Genomic DNA, 20,155 nt, shown 5'->3' on the forward strand with positions numbered 1-20,155 from the left:
TGGCCTGTAACAGACACTCCACAAATGCTGGTTCTTTTTCTGCTCCTTCTTCATACTGGTCACCTGCATTCCTTCTTCCTTGAAGTGAAAGTGTTACTCACTCAGCTGTATCTGACTCTATGCAATCGCATGGACTGTATCCAGCCAGGCTCCTCTGTCCATGGTATTCTCCAGGCAAGAATATGGGAGTGGGTGGCCATTCCCTTTTGCAGGGGATCTTCCTGACCCAGGGAGCTCCTTGCTCTTCTGTACACTGGCCTTCTGCTGCAAGTGGTGCATGGCGGTGACTCACACACCTGGGAGTGCATTAGAATTGCCTAGGAAGCGCGTTAAGACAGGGACGGTTGGGCTCTACGCTCGGAGTTTCTGATTTGGTGAGTATGAGGTAAGGCCTGAAACTGCATTTCCAACTTTCTAGGAGATGCTGGGACTATCTTGGAGAACTATGGGTCTGTGGGAGGTCATCTCCTGCCCACTGGGGAACACGTGCCCTTTACTGGCTGTCTTTTCACCATCAGTCACCTGAAACCTTCTTCCCATCACCCGCCCCCATCCCATGTCTCCTAAAACTGCCAATAAGCATAATATACCCTTTAGTTGAGCATTGCCATTTTCCTGGGATTTTATCCCAATAAAATAATAGCAAAAAATAATAAAATAATAGTAAAAAAGGAAAATGTATTATGTAGATAATACTGAAAAACGCAGCATCGTGTATGCTGGGGGTTGGTTCTCAACCATGGCATGCTGACATTTTGGGTAGGATGATGCTTTGCTGAGGGGGCTGTGTTATGCACTGCAGGATATCCAGTTGCATCCCTAGCTTCCACCCAAGAGATTCTAGTAGCTTCTCCCACCCCCAGGTGTGACGATCAAACATGTGGTTACCTCCTACACTGTTGGTGGGAATGTTAAATGGTGCAGGCACTATGGAGAACAGCATGGAGGTTCCTTAAAAAACTGAAAGTACAGCTACCATATGACCCTGCAATCCCATTCTTGGGCATATATCCAGACAAAAACATGATCTGAAAGGATATATACACCCCAATGTTCATTACAGCACTGTTGACAATACCTAAGACATGGAAGCAACCAAAATGTCCATCGACAGAGGAATGGATAAGGAAGAAGATGTGATACATACACACAATGGAATACTACTCAGCTATTAAAAAGAATGAAATAACACCATTTGCAGCAACATGGACCTAGAGACTGTTATACTGAGTGAAGTCAGCCAGACAGAGAGGAGAAATATCATATGACATATATTATATGTGGAATCCAAAAAGAAATGATGCAAATAAACAGACAAAAAGAGACAGAGAAGGAACTTACAGTTGCCAGGGAGAAGGATAGGGGAAAGGAAAAGTTAGGGAGTTTGGGATGGGCAGGCACACATTGCTATATTTAAATGGATAAACCAACAAGGGCCTACTGTCTAGCACATGGAACTCTGCTCAATATTAGGTGGCAGCCTGGATGGGAAGGGGAGTTTGGGGAGAATGGATACATGTATATGCATCGCTGAATCCCTTTGCTTTCCACCTGAAACTATCACAACATGTTAATCAGCTATACCCAAGACAAAATAAAAAGTTAAAAAATATATGTTTAGACATTGCCCAATGTCCCTGTGGGGAGGGGAGTGGAGAGTAGGCAGACCTGCCCTGACCCTGATTGAGATCCACTGGTGAATGAACACCTATGAACATAATAGTTTCACCTTTAGTAAATACTACCATGTGCTAGGTACCTTGAAACCACCTGTAATCCTCACATATAGTAACACTGTAAAGTGGTGATTACTTCTTCTGTTTCAGAGATGAGGAATCTGAGGCTCACAGAGTTAATCCTAAACTCTTAGAACAGGTAAAGGGACCAGGTGGGATCTGACCCTCAGTTCTTCAGTCTGAAGAGCCCTGTTCTCTCTTTCTCAGCCTCCTCAGATCCTTCTCTTGGACAGAAAATGATCAGTTACAGCCTCATAAATGTCTAACAATAGGGGGCCCATTCAGGAAATTATGGTGCATCCCTGGATGGAATATTATGCAGCTATTAAAATGATGGCACACCATTAAAAATGATAACTATGTCACCCCATAGGAAAGTGCTAACTGGATTACATTAAGTTAAAAAAAAAAACACTAGAAAATAAAATGTGTCTACACTGTGATTACTACTATGAGAAAGTATGTCGAAGCTGATGTGTTAGATTGGAGGTATTAAGGATAATTTTCCTTTCTTCTTTGATATCCATTATTGTTATCAGAATGTCTTTACGATCGTTATTTTTAAGTAGGACCAGTTTAATGAAATTTGAGATGTTAGCTTTGTCATAGGTGTGTCTTCCACCTGAATTAGTGGAATCCAAGCTACTCTAAATCCTTGAGTGAGGCAGGGCTTTGACACACTCTTGCTGCCCCCGCACCCAGCAGCACTGGTGCTGGTATGTCTCTGAACCAGCACATCTTTCCTTGAGCTGACCAGCTTTCTCCGAGCTCAGCCAGCTGGAAACACAGGAAAAATGGCTCTGGTAGCAGCGGTGTGCATCACCTGGGGAGCCAGGGCTGTGAGGAACACACAGTTTGTGAACAGCAGATGTATCGGTCCATCAGAGAGTACTGAGCGCTGCTCTGGTCTCATGCATTATGCATTAAGAGTGGCCGGGCACCCTGGCCTGGCCGTGTGGGAGAAGTCTTGCACAAGGAACATCTGATGAACTGATTGAAATGTCAAAATGGCATTAAGGATAAATGAATGGAGGTGTTCCTGTGCCTGTAAGAGGCAGTGCCGGCAAGATGACAGGCAGCCGGCGGGCTGTTCCTGAGCCCAAAACAGCCGGCGTTTGCCATGGAGACTCATGGTCTGTATGCAAGGTGAGGTGCTTTGCAGGGAGAAGAATAAACAGAAATTCTCCAGCACTTATGTGCCGTAAAATCACAAGCATGAGATAAATTAATTAGTGTACACTAGAAAGGCGGCTGGTCTGTCTGTGCTCTGGGGAAAGCCAGAATGGATGGCACCGGGCTGGAGATGACGGGTCTCAACACCAGCCGCCGAAAGAAAGCAATGGAGTTTAATGTGCGGTCATAAACTGCAGCTGATGGAAAGACATGTGCGGGCTGTGTTGGCTCTTTTCCTAGGTACCATTTCTGTCTACTGCTCCAAGCCCTTTGTCTGTGGACTAAGAGTCTTAGGGCAGTGATCCCCAACCTTTTTGGCACCAGGGACCAGCTTCGTGGAAGACAATTTTTCCATGGATGAGAAGAGAGATGGTTTCAGGATGATTTAAGTGCATAACATTTATTCTGCACTTTATTTCTATTATTATTACATCAGCTCCACGTCAGATCATCAGGCATTATTAGCTCCTGGAGGTTGGGGACCCCTGTCTTAGATGACTCTAGGGAGACCTGGAATGGCTACCACTTGCTTCTAATGCTACCATGAGTGACGGTGGAGGGTGATGATGGTAAAGCTTCAACACAGGGGGAAGCTCTCAGGAAGCCTGACTTCCCCAGTGGCATCCTACAGAGGGGGTGGTCCATTCTCCGGTGATGGGAGGCTCACTACCTCACATTCAATTTTTTGGTTCTGTGGGAGAAGCACTGTTAGGAAGTTCTTTACACTCCTCCAGCATCTTCCTCCGGGAATTAACAACCACCAAAGTAAGGAGAAAAGCTAAAGCTCACTGAGCATTTGCTAGGTGCCAGGCACTGTGCCCTGGTCAGGGTGCCACCTTTCTTGTATCAGCCCCATATTACAGCGAGGAAAAGGAAGATCAGAGAGGGTGAGAAACATGCTCAGGAGTACACAGCTTGTATATGACAGAGCAAGACCCAAACCCAGGTCTGCTTAGAACTAAATTGTAACATCCTAACTATTACACAGTTTCAGGCTCCAAAATCCTCTTAACACTGCCTGGCTTTTTTGCACAACACAGAACATAAGAAGGCAAGGCAGATGGGAACTAACATTTTGAACACGTGCTGGGTACTTTGCTAAGTCCCTGGTCTGGGTTAGCCTCCTCCATCTTTTCATGCAACGGCCTTGTGTATGTGAAGTAAGTTACTATTTCTCCACCCAAGACCTCTCTTTTCTTCTTTGGTTTGTTTCCATGTACATTTATTTTTTATATACAAAAGTCAGTCTAATTTATACTTAACAGTGAGCAGTAAGAATATGAAATAAGAAGAACAGGACCATTTATAACTGCACACACACACACAAGGAACATTCAGGTATAAGTCCACCAAAATATGCATGGGACCTGCATACCAAAAACTACAAGAGGGTAATTACAGACATTGAAGTAGACCCACGCAAATGAATAGACATACCATGTTCCTGGGCCAGACAACTCAATATTGTTAAGATGACAGATCTTACCAAACTGATCTACAGATTCAATGCAAGCCCAATCAAAACTCATCAGGATTTCTTACAGACACAAACAAGCTGATTCTAAAATGCTATTATACATTTATTCTTAAAGAAAGAAGGGAGGAACAAAAAGCCTTCAGACCTTAACTGTTCAGAAAATGAAATGCGACACCTGTTGTCATGTTAACTATCATAATCGTTGGGTACATTTTTAAATAAAATTATTTCTCTGTGTCTGGCAGAGCTGAATGTGAATAAAATCCCCTCCATGGCACAACCCTATTTATAAGACACTCTAAACAAGACCATCTTAAGAGACAAAAGTTTGCTCTATAAAATTAGAAGTGGGACTCAAGAGACCTATTTTTAAAAAGTCACAAAGCAACCCTAATCCTATCCCTCTTTAATCTCTGTCTGTATTTCTCCAAAGCAGATTATAAAACGTCATAAAATTGTAAACAGATGATCAATCTTATTCCTGTTTAATTTTTGTCCCTTTTATACAGTAAGTGTATCAAAAGGAATGTCCCCCAACCTCCTTACAATTTGAAACAATGTGTTATAAACTTTCAGGTAGGGACCAAGTTTGATGGGATAAGTGATGACTGACTTATTCATCACTTATCCCACCTGGTGTGAGAGGGTGTAACTCTTATCAGTTTTGCTGCCATATAAATTCTTCAGAATTATTGTCATACCCACCTCCCAACCCATGATAAGATCACAGCACTAGTAACTGGTGACTCTGTTTCAGAGATTTCTTTCTTCCTATAGTCTGTGCCCTGGTCACTACGGTGAGCCTTCATTTCCTTACACTTAAAATGATACCTCCTCACTGAAGAGACTTAAAAAAAAAATCCCAAGAGATATCTACAGGAAAGAACTTTATACACTGCACAACATGAGCGGACATATTAACATAAAATACAACAATAGCAACTACACTGTGCTGAGCACCTTCTAATGTACCAGACACAGAACAGACGCTGCACGTGTAATCCTGATAAATTCTCACAGAAACCCGCCACATTTGGTCTTACTATTCCCCTTTTATAAGATGTGGAAACAGAGGCTTGGAGAAGTTAGGTTAAACAGTAGGAGTCCAGGGTTCAAATGCAAATGGAATCCATGTTCTTTTACGACAATGCTGCTCCTAAGTTTCAAGCACTATTCTCTTCACTGTTCAGAGCTAAGGCTGTTTAAAGTCCTTAAGGAGTGGGAGATGAGATTACAGAAGTATGATTTATTCAGTAAACTGCCCCCAGACTGGATGGCTGGAAGACACCTGCCTGGCAATATAGTGGATGGATACACTTTGCATCAGCCATGGAGCTCCTGGAAAAACCTTAAATCCCACATTTTCAGTAGGTTTGCTGTGTAAAGCAAAGATAAAAGAATGTATGAAATCCCACATCAACCATATCTAAACTTAGATTTTTCACCAGAAGTTCTCTCTCTCATCAGTAGATGTCCAAATAATAAATGGCACAGGGAAGCAAGAACAAAGTAAAATAAAGTATTGGCATTCTTAGCTTTTCTCCATTTGTAGGAAAGTGTATTGCTGCCAAGCTGTTTTCCAAAACAAAACGAGCCTTCTTTAATCCTGAGGCTCGATTTGGTTTATAACCTTAATAAAACCACATTTTCACTCTTTACAAAAACGAAATCCTCCCAGTAAAAACAGGGTATTGGTCAGACTAATCTTTCAATATTTCCTCTTAAAAAACATGGGTGACTGTAATATACCCAATATTTCCCACTTTTCCAGAATGTTCTGCATAGTGGTTCAAAGACATTGGAATGAAAAATTGCTCCAGAAATGAACTTATTTACAAAACATAAAATAGACTCACAGACATAGAAGACAAACTTAAAGTTACCAAATAGGAGGGAGGGGGGATAAAGTAGGAGTTTGGGATTAAAATATACACACTATTGTATATAAAACAGATAACCAACAAGGACCCACTGTATAGCACAGGGAACTATATTCAATATCTTGTAATAACCTATAATGGAAGAGAATGTAAAAAAAAGAATATATATTTATATATGTATAACCAAATCACTTCGCTGTACTCCTGAAACTAACCTTGTAAATCAACTATTTACAATAAAAACTTAAACCAAGAAACAATAAAACTGTTCCAGAAAGAAGCTCATCCAACACTCTTTTATTCTGATAAGAAAGATTTCATAAGAAGTATTGAGCTTCTTGAGGATTCATTAATGAAGGGAATGCTTATGAACAAATATTTCTTAGGAGATTGATCATGGTTGAGGGGTCTTTATTCCACCAACACCACTATAAGGAGTAATTGCTATGAGATATTAAATATTATTTTTAAACGTGCCTGGGGTGTTTTGCCATTCATTTAATGGTCTATACACAATTATGAACAGCATAAGGACTGTCTACCTCAGTACTAATAGAAAGGAAATGGTGCTATCAAATAGCGATCTATCTTCTATGGACCCTGCCCTCCACACTCAGGTTCCAACATTTTAACCAAAGCTGTATCTGTTTGATAATCTTGTAGGGCTAACTTTTCATCTGAGGTTCTGGGTTAGGTGGCCAGACCAAGAAATGCCTATATTCCATGATCCTGGCTTCTCAAACTCTCCCACATGAGTGATTCTCAACAATGGTTTCAGATCAGAGTAACCTGGAGAACTTTGAAATTTCTAGGTACCACTCAAGAACAGTGGAATTGGTTCTCTAATCTTTCTTTTTAGGTTGTGGCTGTGGTCCCCTCCCTGTGTGGCTATTCTTTTGAAACATACACCAATTCATCTGAGCCCTGTTCCCAGGAAAGAGGCAACATTCCCAACTCTGCCCAGAGTAGAGTAGCCCCTTCCATGTTCGGAGAACCATGCCTCATTTAAGGCAGGTTTTCACAGCCACACCACAAAGGACAAGCCTGTCCCCCTGCCCCTATATTTGGAAATATGACAGCCCTTCTACCTTAAACCCCAGTCTTTTCTCTGCCCACTGGTCCATGAAGTCATCTTGTGCTCAAATGACATTGTCTACCTTTGTGGTTTTTGCCAGAAGCATTCATTGACTCTGAGCTCTCACTGAAATCAGCAGAGATGGAAACCAGGAGAGGGGGTGTCCTATCCAACTGCTCAGAGGAGAAGTTTTCTAAGTTTAAGAATCACCATCTACAACTGCCCTACCTTCATTCTATTTGGCAAATTCTTCTTTCACGTAACTTATGCTTGAAGTTAATAAAAGATCATCGTCCCCCGTTCCTGACAGACTACAACTGCTGTTCTAGCTTAGCTCTACCATTTGATAAATGACAACAATCGAATGAAATGCATTTGAAATGGAAGCGAAAAGGGATGCACATTACATCATTTAATTTGTTAAGATGACCCCATGACTTGAGCACTATCATTTCCATTTTACAGATGTGAAGCTGAGACTCTGAGTGCTTAGAACTCACAGCTGCTATGCAGCGGAACTAGGATTCAAACTTTCTCCTACCTACTCCAGCCCTTTCTTCCTTTTTTTTCCCCCCTGTCCAAGTTTTTCCTAGCACGTCACCTACCTGGTTATAAAAGTTGTGTGTGTGAGTATTTCAAGATAATGAGCCCAAGGAAAAAAGTGAGTGACCGCGTTATTTCTTCAGCAAAACATCTTGCCTCTGTTCTATACCAAGCATCCTATTTGGCCCTTTAGTCCATGATATCTTTCCTCAAAGCAGAAATCAGACACTTCCTTCCTTTGTAATGTTGCACTGCTCCTCTTTCATGCATTTACAATATTATTTTATAACTATTAACATGTCCAAGTCACGTTTTAAGCTCCTTGAGAGAAGGGTATTCCTTTCAAGTGAAAGTATTAGTTGCTCAGTCGTGTCTGACTTTGTGACCCCATGGACTGTAGCCTGCCAGGTTCCTCTGTCCATGGAATTCTCTAGGCAAGAATACTAGAGTGGGAAGCCATTCCCTTCTCCAGGGGATCTTCCTAACCCAGGGGTTGAACCCTGGTTTCCTGCATTATAGACAAATTCTTTACTGTCTGAGCCACTAGGGAAGCCATTTCTTTCAAAATACTTATTTACACCTAGCTCAGTACTTAGTACAAAGGAATTGCTCAGTAAATGTTTGTGAATGAAAAGAATGCCAATTAAACAACACAGCTGTTCTGAAATGTAGGTGTTATTACTTCCATTTTACAGACGAGAAACTGAGGTTGAGATGGAGTGAAGTCACTTAACTGAAACTGGAGCCAGAATGCCCAGGCTTTTTTCCTACACAGCACAGAAACCTGTCTAATAATATCTTGCTAAGTACCTCCAAGCCCAATGAGACAACTAGGTAATAAGTGGGAAAGCACTCTGGAAGAGATAAAGCTGTATATACAAACAAGATGCAATCATTATCATCGTCATCAACACTGCAGAGCTTAACTAAAGCACTTCCTTCCATTAAAAGCACTTTGCTCAAACACTTAGAAAGGCATTTTCCACTTTGTGCGTCTCAGGATCTTAGCTTTGCTACAGCCCGAGCAGCAAGAGCTGTTCTCAGATTGGGATATCTGCTGAAGGTAAGGGCTTTCAAAACCGAAGTCCATTCCTGCCCTGGTGACACACTGTTAAGGGGGCACCGTGGCTGGGCACTTAGTTCTCTTTAGCTAACCCTAATTCTCTCCTTGGGCTGATTCAGAAACAGGATCTTACTACACTCTTCTGGGCTACACCGTGAGCTTCCTGAGGCAGAAGCGGTATAGGAAGATGCCCACAGTCCTTCTGCCCAGCACAGGCACAGGTGAGAAGCAAATGCTGATGAATGAACGAATGCCTAAGGAAGGACTTCTTAGAGTTTACTTATCAGTGGTCAATGAAAGTGGTAATCCAATTAGTTTGTAAACAGTGTCCACAGACAATGAAGTATGCATGTTCAAGTGGTAGGGGGCCATATATATATATATACACACACACAAATCTACTTGTCAATGGAGAGTGACCAAACTGAATAGGGGTGTTACAGATTGGGTTCTTGGAAATTTGACTTTCAGAGATTGACATGTAGGAGATATATTAGAAAGAGCTTTGGGGGGGGGGGTTGTCAACGTCTGGGGGAGGGGAAGAGTGGGGAGGGGGGGCAGGGGGAAAGGAGGGAAGGAGAGGTAGAGGGAGGGGAGGGGAAGGGAGGGGTAGGGAGGGGAGGGGAAAAAGTGGGCAGAGGGGAGGTTGAATGGTGATGTAGCTGCAGTGAGGGCTTAAGCCAACCCTGTGGACAACTCTGATACTGGACTGATTTTTACATCCTGTAAAAGTCAGCTATTGACCAGTTATTGGAGGACCTTGGGTGAGGCAGTTCTGAAGACCAAGTCACCCCAAAGCGGGCAGTTAGCCAAGAACTGTCAGTAGCAGTTGTACCACCTGAGGGGTAAGTCCATCTCTGAAGGTGGATCTGAGCAGCAATCACAACAGTGTCCACAGAAACTTCTCATTCCATCCCTCTTTCACTAGGTCACTCCTCTTCATCATGAGAGAATCCCCCATTCTTTTACCTTCTTTATAAAGTTCAAATGTGTTTACAGAATAGAAATATGTAGAATCACACACCTTTCTAAGTCTCAAAGCATCACTGATACTTGGTTGGTTTCAAAATTTTAAAGCATAAATTTGAAACAAGTATAAACATCTTTTGCCACCTTTGAAGAGAAACACTCATTTGTATTTCCCGTGATTAAGGTGACAGAGGCTCTGACTTATAGATTTGCTCTGTTTGGTATTCATGATGGATGTGTTTAGACTAATTCAATAGAGTAAACAATAAAGCATCCATTCAGTTGCAATCCTTACCCAACTCTATCTGTACACACAATCTAGCCCAGTGCATTAATACCTGTCTTGTTGCAACAGCACTGGTTAATTTTATGCATTTATAATTGTGACATGCAAGTACCTTTGTACACTAAAACCAATAAAAAATTACAAATAGATGATCTGAAAGCCCTACCATCACCATATGCCATAATAACTGAAAATGGATAAGAATGGAATATTCTAAGTCAATGAGAGATGAAACAAAATGTGCATTATCCACCTCACACATACACCCATCTGTGAGTGTTCATTCCCATAATCAACACAGCAACAAAGAGAAAGACGTGCAAATAACCCAGGGCAGTATAATCTGAGAACAGTTCATGAGGGTGAGTCAATGGGTGAATTAATGGAAGGTGAATGCACAGCAGAATTATGAATGAGCCTAGTACTGGTCTGTGGGAGTTGAGGAGGGCCACCTAAAAAAGAGAATAATTTCCCCTTTTTAAAGATACTAATGCAGCCACTATGGAGGCTCCTCAAAATACAAAAAAATAGATTTACCATATGATCCAGTAATTCCATTCCTAGGCATATACCTAGATAAAACTATAATTCGAAAAGATACATGCATTGCTAGGCTCACAGCAGCACCACAAGAGCCATGACATGGAAACAAACCTAAACGTCCATCAACAGATGAACAGACAAGGAAGAAGATGTGGTACATATATATAATGGAATATCACTCAGCCATCGAAAAGGATGAAATGATGCCATATGCAGCTACATGGATAGAACTAGAGGTTATCACACTAAGCCAAGTCAGTCAGAAAGAGAAAAGGCAACTATGATATCATATGATATCACTTACATGTGGAATCTAAAATATGATACAAGTCAACATATCTATGAAACCAAAAGAGACTCACAGACATAGAGAACAGCCTTGTGATTGCCAAGGTGAGGGTGGGTTGGGAGGGGATGCACTGGGAGTTTGGGATTCTCAGAGGCAAAGTATTATATATAAGATGAATAAACAACAAGATCCTACAGGGAACTATATTCAACATCCTGTGATAAACCATAATGAAAAAGAATACACACACACACATATATATATGTGGGTGTGTTTATACATACATACATATATATATTTGCTGTACAGAAGAAATCATAACACTGTAAGTCAACTACATTTCAATAAAATTAAAAGCAGATAATGACACTAGAATTTTCCAGGCATGGAGGGTGGGTAGGCATTCCAGGAAAAGGGGATTGCAGGTGCAAAGGTGGGACCCTGAGCAAATGACAGTTATATCAGGGTGATGTGAGGATCAGGAGAATCAGCATGCAAAATATTAATCTGAGTTGTGTGTAAAACACAGATTCCCAGTTCACACTTTCAAAGGAACTGAGTGGGTCGGTGTGGGGCCCAGGAACCAGAATTTTCACCAAGGTCTTCCCCTTGGCTGAAGAACTGCAGCATGGCAGACATCTCTGACTTGCCTTCATGGTAATACGATCTATTTTCACTGTCAACATGTTTGCTGTCAGCTTTCGGTAATTGATACTTATCATCTTTAAATGGCTTCCTTCTATTCCTATTTTTCTTCATTTTTATTTGAAGTGACTGACGAATTACATAAAATACTTTTTGAGTATCTCTTGATATCATCATTTCAAATTCCTCTTTAAATGTATTGAGGCAATGACATTTGATTTGCAACAGCCTCTGGTGTGAAAAGGTGTATGCATTTCAGAAAAAAAAAGAGGCAGTTTCTTATTGTGACTGAAAGCCTACTAAAGGCGAGGCATTTTCCAAACAATGTCTCACTGAATCCTTGCAAGATCTCTGTAAGGAATGCATTTCTTAAAACGTGTTACTTTTATATAAGAATAAAGCTGATCAACAATGTTGTGTTAGTTTCAGGTATATAACAAAGTGATTCAGTTATATGTTTCCCTATTCTTTTTTCAAATTCTTTTCCCAATTAGGTTGTTACGGCATACTGTGCAGAGTTTCCTGTGCTATACAGAGGGTCCTTGCTGGTTATCCATTTTAAATATGACAATGTGTACATGCCAACCCCACACTCTCTGACAACCCCCCTCTCTTCCCCTCTGGTAACCATAAGTTCATTCTCCAAGTCTGTGAGTCTGTTTCTGATTTGTAAATAAATTTTATGGAATGCATTGTTAATTCCCACTTTATAAATTAGGAAACAGACTTTTTAAAAAGTTGTCTTAAAGCCACAGAAGCAAGAAACAGACAGGGTCTGGAGTCATCTAAAAACTGTTACCTTTTTTGGTTGGTTTGTTTAAGAACAGATCATCTCCCTGTTGACTTTAGCTGTTATGTCTTTTAATTTCATCTCGCTCATTCATTCCACAAACATTGACTGGGGGTTCACTGTGAGTGTCAGGGCACCATGGGGAATGTGCTAATGAAAAAGAAACATCCCTAAGACACATTTGCTCCTGCCCATGATAACACAGTGACGGCAGTCAGAGCTGGAGAAAAGGGACATTCCTGTAGGTAGAAAGAATCAGAGACATCTTCCTCCGAGAGCTGATGTTTGATCTGGACCTTGAAGAAGAGATGCAGGATTTAAAGTGGGAAGCTGATGTACAGCGCAAAGAGCTCAGCTCTGGGCTCTGTGATGACCCAGGTGGCTGGGATGGGGGTGGGGTGGAAGGGAGGCGATACATGTACACTCAGAGCTGACTCACGTTGTTGTGTAACCTTATACCCCAATCAAAATAAATAAATAAATACATATGCTGGAATGGGGAGAAAGTGAAAGGACGTGAAAAGTCCAAGCGTTCCAGAGTGTCTGCACACAGAGACCAACCCAGGAAGTACCCTCCTCTGTGATGCTCAAAGAAGGCGCAGTGAAGCAGGTAAGTGCTCTCTGTCAGAACGGCTGGTAAACCTCTTGGTGCCTTTGTAACAAGGACTACACTAAAACGTCTCTGTCCAAAACAATTACTGTGCCCATCACGTGCCTTGAGGTAAATTAACCTGTGAACACACGCTGACTCTTAATATCGTTTTAAAAAGCAGATGCTGAGCCAGTCATTCTACAGATAACGCTTGTTCATTACGCCTCATGAAAATGCTGGCAAGTTGCTATTACCATTTTGCAGATGAGAAACTGAGGCTCAGAGTGGTTCCGTGACAGCTCAAGGTCTGAACAACTGGACAGAAGAGGCAGACCTAAATTGTGATCTAAGTCTGACACCAAAACCCACATTATTTTTGCTTTTAAAATGTGTACCAGACAGTGAAGGACTCCACTCTAGACTCTTTTGTCCCTAGATCCCAAAGGGCCTTCCATCTATAGCTCTGTGTACCCGGGACATTAACTTCCTTTTGGTCACCTCTTACTCTAACCCCTCAACTACCACTGATCTGGCAGCCCAGCGCTCTCAGCTCTGACCACATGGTAAGTCTCTGGGACAGCAAAGACAGGATTGCCTCAAGCCTCCTTGCCAGCCAGGAGCAGCTGCCACTTCGTGTCCTGAGCAAGGCACTGCTGTCCCTGCATAGAACTGAGGATACACAGGCAGAAAAACTTGCACTCAAACCCTGGTGCTCCCACAGCCTGGCCAAGAGCCCTCCAAGCACATGGTCCAGGCAGGAGCCCTTAAGTCTAATGAGAAGGATGGGCAGGGCTTGGGGGTATGGGCTCCTGGATTCAAACCCAAGCTCTGCCACATCCTGGCTGTGTGTATACACAAGTCCTCAAACCTCAGTCTCAATGTCTAAATAGACTCAACACATTAAGCCTCACAGGCTTGTCCTGAGCATTACATGAACCCCACACATCACACCAGCTAAAAAACAACCAAAAAACAACATAGCTACCAGCCTCCTTCTAGGCTGGTTCAGCTGCCATGCAAGGGTACAGCGCATTATGTGTCTGTGCGTGTGTGTGTGTGTGTGTGTGTGTGTGTGTGTTAGTTGCTCAGTTGTGTCTGACTCTTTGCAACCCCATGGACTGTAGCCCACCAGGTTCCCCTGTCTATGGAATTCTCCAGGCAAGAATACTGGAGTGGGTAGCCATTCCCTCTTCTAGGAGATCTTCTGGACCCAGGGATCAAACCTGGGTCTCCTGCATTGCAGGCAGATTCTTTACTGTCAGCCACCAGTGTACATCATAGAAGCTCATAAAACAGGATGAATCTTGAACCACATCCTCTCCCTATCTCAAAAGCAGGGATAGGAAGACTACGGCCCTCAGGACAAATCTGGCCCATTCTCTGAATCTTCTAAATAAAATTTTATTGGAACACACTCCTGCTCATACATTTACATACTGCGTGGTTATTTTCATGTTACAGCATCAGAGTTGAGTAGATGCAACAGAGAGTCCATAAAGCCAAAAATATTTACTATTGATTCCTTATTGAAAAAGTTTATGGAGCCTTGATCCTGTGTATGGGACCTTTCAATGCGGGGGAGACATTGAGGGCCTCTTGACTTTGAAAAAAACATTTCTCTGTTCCTCTCCCACCCACACTTTACATCCTCTTTCTATAGTTTATCTATTTTTCACCTTACCTCTCTTGGTCATCACATAATACCTATACTACTTTTTTTATATATGGTGTTTTTTCTCTGTCTCCCCCCACTAAAACTCTTCATGTGGGCAGGGATTTTTGTTTGTTGAGCTAACTCTTACATCCCAGAACCTTGACCAGTACCTGGCATGTAAGTAGGAACTCCACAAAAACTTGTAGAATGAATGTGAATTTCACTGTTGAGCCAAAATATGTTGGAGGCTTTCTCTTTCAGTGGATGATTTCAGGGCTTTTAGAGGGATGGGTAACTCCATAACCTCTGCGAGGAGGGTATTCTATTTCCTGTTTTATAGATGAGACAACTGTGACTAGGTAAGTCAGTGCTTCTCAAACTTAAAGGTGCACATGAATGAACTAGGGATCTTGTCACAATGCAAGTTCTAGTGCAGAAGACCTGAGCTGGAAATGTTAGTGCTGCATTTCGTTTTTTGTTTGTTTGTTTTAGGCTGCACCATGCGGGATCTTCATTCCCTGGCTGGGGATGGAACCGGTGCATCCTTCTTTGGGAGTGAGGAGTCCCCATCACTGGACTGCCAGGGAAGTCCCAGAAGCTGTGTTTCTAACAAGCTCCTGCATGATGTCAGTGCTTCAGGTCTGTGGCCCACAGTTTGAACAGAGACGGTTTAAAGCACCCACTCAGGGTCTCTACCTGAGACGTGGAGGAATGGAATTTTGAATCTGGAGACCATGGGGGTCCATCATTTCCATTCTGTTCACCCTTCATCATCTACATGCACCCCTCAATCCTTTGGTTTCACAAGACCTGTCACACACACCCTCCTTGGCTCCCTGTCCCCAAACACTTTGTCTCCAGACCTTTCTTTTCTCTGGGTGCCTCACCTCCAGCATCTTCAGCCACTCCATCCTGCACAGGCTCCTCTACATATAAATTCCAGGACTTTCTGGCCCTTCACGTGGCCAGTCTCATGTTTCTCCTCCCTTTTAGGGCCCAATGGTTAAGAAGAAGTTATCCTTCTCATGGGACCTAGGCAGGCTGGCTTCCTCCCTCAAGGCTACCCCAGGACCTGCACGAGTGACTTCTGCTGGCCGAGGGCCATGCCCAAGCCCTCCACTTCCATCTCTCTGCAGCACCTGCTACTGTCAAGTCCACCTTCTGCAGGGGACTTCACTCGGTTCTCTGTGGCTCTCCTCTTACCTTGCTGTCTGCTTTGCCCGTTCTCCTCCTCCTCTGAATCTAACTATGCCCCATTCCTGAGCTGGCATGAGCATCACACCCTAGGATCTGTCACTTAGAGCTCCAAGTCTGCACTGATTCAAAGACCCTTGCTTATCATTGCAACTTGAACCACAAGTACTTGTGTATCTTCCTCTGTACCTCCATACCGTTCGTGTTTGATTTCATCACAGGGCCCAGCACGGAGAATGGTACAAAGTGGGCCTCCAGACAGTGCTATGTATATTGGCTAACAGACTGAGGGGGCAGGTTGCCCGGAAGGCATTGCGTGCCCATACCTAATGTAGCACATTGGTTCTGTAAGGATCTCTAGAAGACCAGAGGCACCATCAGGGGCCGCCACTTCAGCCCTGACTCCTTATGGTTTCTGAAAGGGGAAACAAAAGAAAACTTACATTGCAGGAGTGCCAATTTACTTGCAAGGCATGTTACAAAATTCCTCATTCCCTACAAGTTAGGCACTATTATCCCTATTTTAGAGTTAAGAGGAATGAGGCTGAAAAAGTTCAAAAAACTTGCTCAAGGCTATGTAACTGGTGAGTGACAGACATGTAACTTGAACCCAGAACTCTGACTTTTTCTGACTTTTTCCACGGCGGCAACAATACCCCATACTGTCTCATACCTCTTTGTCTTTGCACATGCTGCTTTCCCTGCTCAGAATTCTTATTTCTTCAGTCCTAGATAAGCCTATCTCTAAAAGCACTGATAACTATCCCCTCCCACTAAAAAAATTAGTCACACAACTAAATGTCCCCATACCACAGTACATGTACCTGTAGGTACCTCTTAGCTGAGCTATCAAGTATTTAATGTTGGGCTAGTCTCTCTGATAGGTTTGTACATGAGGGTAGGGTTCAAAGTCCTGGCCATCTCTCCATCCACAGTGTCTGGGTCATAATGTGCATGTTCAATGCATGTTTCTCAAATGAATGAATGAACAAATGAAGCAGGTTGTCTGGTAGTTTTGGTGCTGGTGGCTGGGGTTCATTGGTTCCTATATAACATCAGGGTGGTGATCCCAGAAACTCATCTGCTCACTGCATGGACCTATTGACCAGGGACCCAAATACTGAGCAGAGAGATGGGGAGGCTGGCTCCCTCCTCATCTGTGAGGGCTTCAGCAGATGATCACTAACAGTTATGGTCTCTCTCACAAGGCTGGGCTTGCCAGAAGTGGAGCAAGACATGGAAGGATGGAAAATACACTTTACAAGGAGCAAGGCATTCTGAGTTTTAATCCTACTCTGATTTTACGTACTTCACGGACTTCTCTGGACCTCAATTTTCAAATATGGAAAATGCCTATTAGAAATGTGAGACTAATTCAGTGGCTTTCTAATTCTTCATTACCAAGGATCTATTTATGGAAGTTTTCTCCTTTACCCTCACGTTGTGAAAATGAATCATAAAAAAAAAAAAAATGTTAGACAATCAACCATCTATAACTACCAGCAAAATGCACTGACAACATGATGTAACTGATGATAAACACTAGACTGAGATAATTCCAGACCCAAAGAAAGACCTTGGATGTTTTTGTCACCTGTGAAGCTGGTTCCAGATAAAGCTGGTTCCAGATAAATTCCCTGTAGACTTTCTGAAGTAATGGAAATAGCCAATGAATTTCTTTCTAATCTTTGAGCCCTTAGGGCTATATATTTCCCAAGCAGACATAAATGGGCTTTGAAGTTGCTGAGATCAGTGGTTCTGTTTTATGTGTGCAAACCCTATAGGAGGATCGGGTTTTCCTCTTGCTGGAATTGGAGGTTTTCTAACTAGAGAATTATACTGACAAAGGAGAAACAGCCTTTTACGGCTCCAAAAAAAAAAAGGGGGGGGGGGAATCCAAGATGGAAGAAGCAGAACAGACATGAACAATGACAGTGCATTTTCAAATGGAAAACAGCGAGGCAAAATCAAAACGTTGAGGCTACAGATGACTTAGACAGAAGTGAATATGAGAAACCAACAGACACTTGGTTGGTGCAGGAAATGCATGCTACAGGTTGCCTTACAGGGCACAAAGCAAAGTCACCCCAGGTCGATACTTACAAGTAATAGGAGTAGGAATAAGCATTTCTTCTATATATTGATGGGCAGTCAGATGAAGGAAATGTCCAAAAGTGGGGGAAAAGAAAAGACAAACAAACAAGAATTAGATTTATAAGAAATCTTGGTTCTTAGAAATGCACATAGTATTACTCCCTAAGCTCAAGGAGATGCAAGTTTCTCAACTAGTCAGTGTCCCTGAGAATCAGACACTTGCAGTGGTAGAAGAAATGAAGGAGACCTCTCCTATGATGGAGAAACTCACTATTCATGCAGAGGAAGCCAGATCGCATTTGGCCATTTTAATGGTTTGAAAATTCTTATGGTTACTAAAACTAGTCTCCTGGTAATTATGATGTTTTGGTCTTAAGTCAGATTTCTGTGGCCATCTAGAACTAGTTTATGACAGTGCTCCTAAGATCTAAGGAAAACAATAATGACTTCTCTGTTAAGGTTAAACCACATCAGAATCTATGCAGTAAGATCACACCAAAAGCAAGGAAATTGTGTAGCCAGCATCCAACATGGCTGCCCAATGATCCAAACTTCCCAACACTCATGTCCAAGTGCAGTGACTTCCACACGCAATCAGGGTTGGCCCTAGGTGACCAACAGAATGTAGCAGGAGTTACATTCTGGGACTTTCTAGCATAGGACAAATAGAAGCTTTGTGGCTCTGTCTGAGTCTTTGGAACTTTCACTTGGAGGCCTCAGCCTCCATGTAAAAAGGCTAAGTATCCCAAGCTTGCTGTGGTCAGAAGAGACCATGTGGAGAAGCCACACGCAGAGGCCCTAAGACTGTATGAACAGAGAGAGGCTTCTAGCCACCGCCCAGCCAACTAGATTCTACCAACTAAGACCCTGGATATCACAGGACAGGAACAAGTCATTCCCTTCAAACCCTAGCCAAAGTACGGATTCATGAGAAAAGTCACTTACTTTTTAAGCCACTAAATTTTGGGAAGCACTTTGTTACATTACTGGGAGAAAACTGGAAGAGCATTTAAATCTCATCATCAAAGAGCACTGTGCTAAGAGAGAAGAATTGCAAACCTCAGTTTGAACAGACTACAACTTGAATAAACTCTCTGCGCCTTCCTTTTATTATCTGATTCTTAGGTGAGTTGAACTAAATCATGAATTTTCAAACAACACGTTCTCAGGATTCTGCAGACTCACTGTAATGAGGGAGCATGTGGGGTTACTGAATAGGTAGGGTTGCTGGCTCTCTGCCAGCCACCAAAGGCAGAGCTTCTCCATTTTAATCTGTTTCATAAATTGGCATGTCACTTAAGATTTCACACGACTAAAAAACAGATTCCACTCTCCAAAAGAATGGTTGAAAAATCACTGCCTGCAGTCTTTCTCTGATGTCTCTTCTAGCTCTTGGCTTCTGAACAATTAAAAAAAAAAAGGAAAACTCAAGTAAGTCTGTGATATTCCCTTTGTTAGAACTTTTCTTGTTTTGTAGGAAAATAAATAGGAACACTTTTCTTTTACTGACTTAATTATACTGACAATAACTAATACATTTGTGGACTGAGAAAACTTGCTGAATAATTCAGGTCCTCAAAGACCCATCTAAGTAGGCAAGAAGAATGTGCTCCCGTCTTGAGTTCTGTGGTTAATTCCAATTGCTATCCAGTATGGTTGACACAAAAAGATGTGGTCTTTACATCCACAGGGTGGGAATGTGACCTCAAAGCCCCAAGTTTCCCCCTCTTAAGTAGGAACCGGCCAAAGCCCCCAAGGTAAGCCCACCCCTAGGCTTTCTCTCATTTATCAGGAGAGCCAGATTCTATAGGTCCAGAAGGAAAGTGACATCTGAATGCCAAGACACCATGGCAGAAGGGAAGTTCTATGCCTCCTTGGGAGGCCGAGCTGGGGAAACCACAGTCAGCAAATCTGGTTACTCATAAAACCATTCATTATCTTTGGCAAAATGAACAGTGGCCCCAGATGGCAGAAAGGGGTGAAGAACTTCCAACGATGGGTGGGATCTAGAGCAGCCCACACAAGTCATCCAATCCCCTCTACCAACCATGTGCTGTGTTGTGCGAAGTCACTTAAGTCGGTTCCGATTCTTTGCGACCCCCATGGACAGTAGCCCGTGAGGATCCCCTGTCCATGGGATTCTCTAGGCAAG

The 20,155-nt window shown here is 42.6% G+C and overlaps 1 protein-coding gene across 12 annotated transcripts in view; it reads right to left on the reverse strand.

Moving 5' to 3' along the window:
- Positions 1-20,155, reverse strand: part of PTPRT (protein tyrosine phosphatase receptor type T) — a 1,101,260-nt gene that overhangs the window by 140,143 nt on the left and 940,962 nt on the right. For 7 of the 12 annotated variants that reach the window (XM_043884332.1, XM_043884325.1, XM_043884330.1 and 4 more), the window contains one exon: positions 18,013-18,042. The exons of the other annotated variants lie outside the window; for them this stretch is intronic. In XM_043884332.1, the coding sequence (XP_043740267.1) occupies positions 18,013-18,042 (30 nt within the window). The remainder of the gene's footprint in view (positions 1-18,012; positions 18,043-20,155) is intronic. 12 annotated transcript variants of the gene reach the window in all.

Source organism: Cervus elaphus, chromosome 23 (assembly GCF_910594005.1).
Source record: "Cervus elaphus chromosome 23, mCerEla1.1, whole genome shotgun sequence".
Taxonomy (NCBI): domain Eukaryota; kingdom Metazoa; phylum Chordata; class Mammalia; order Artiodactyla; family Cervidae; genus Cervus; species Cervus elaphus.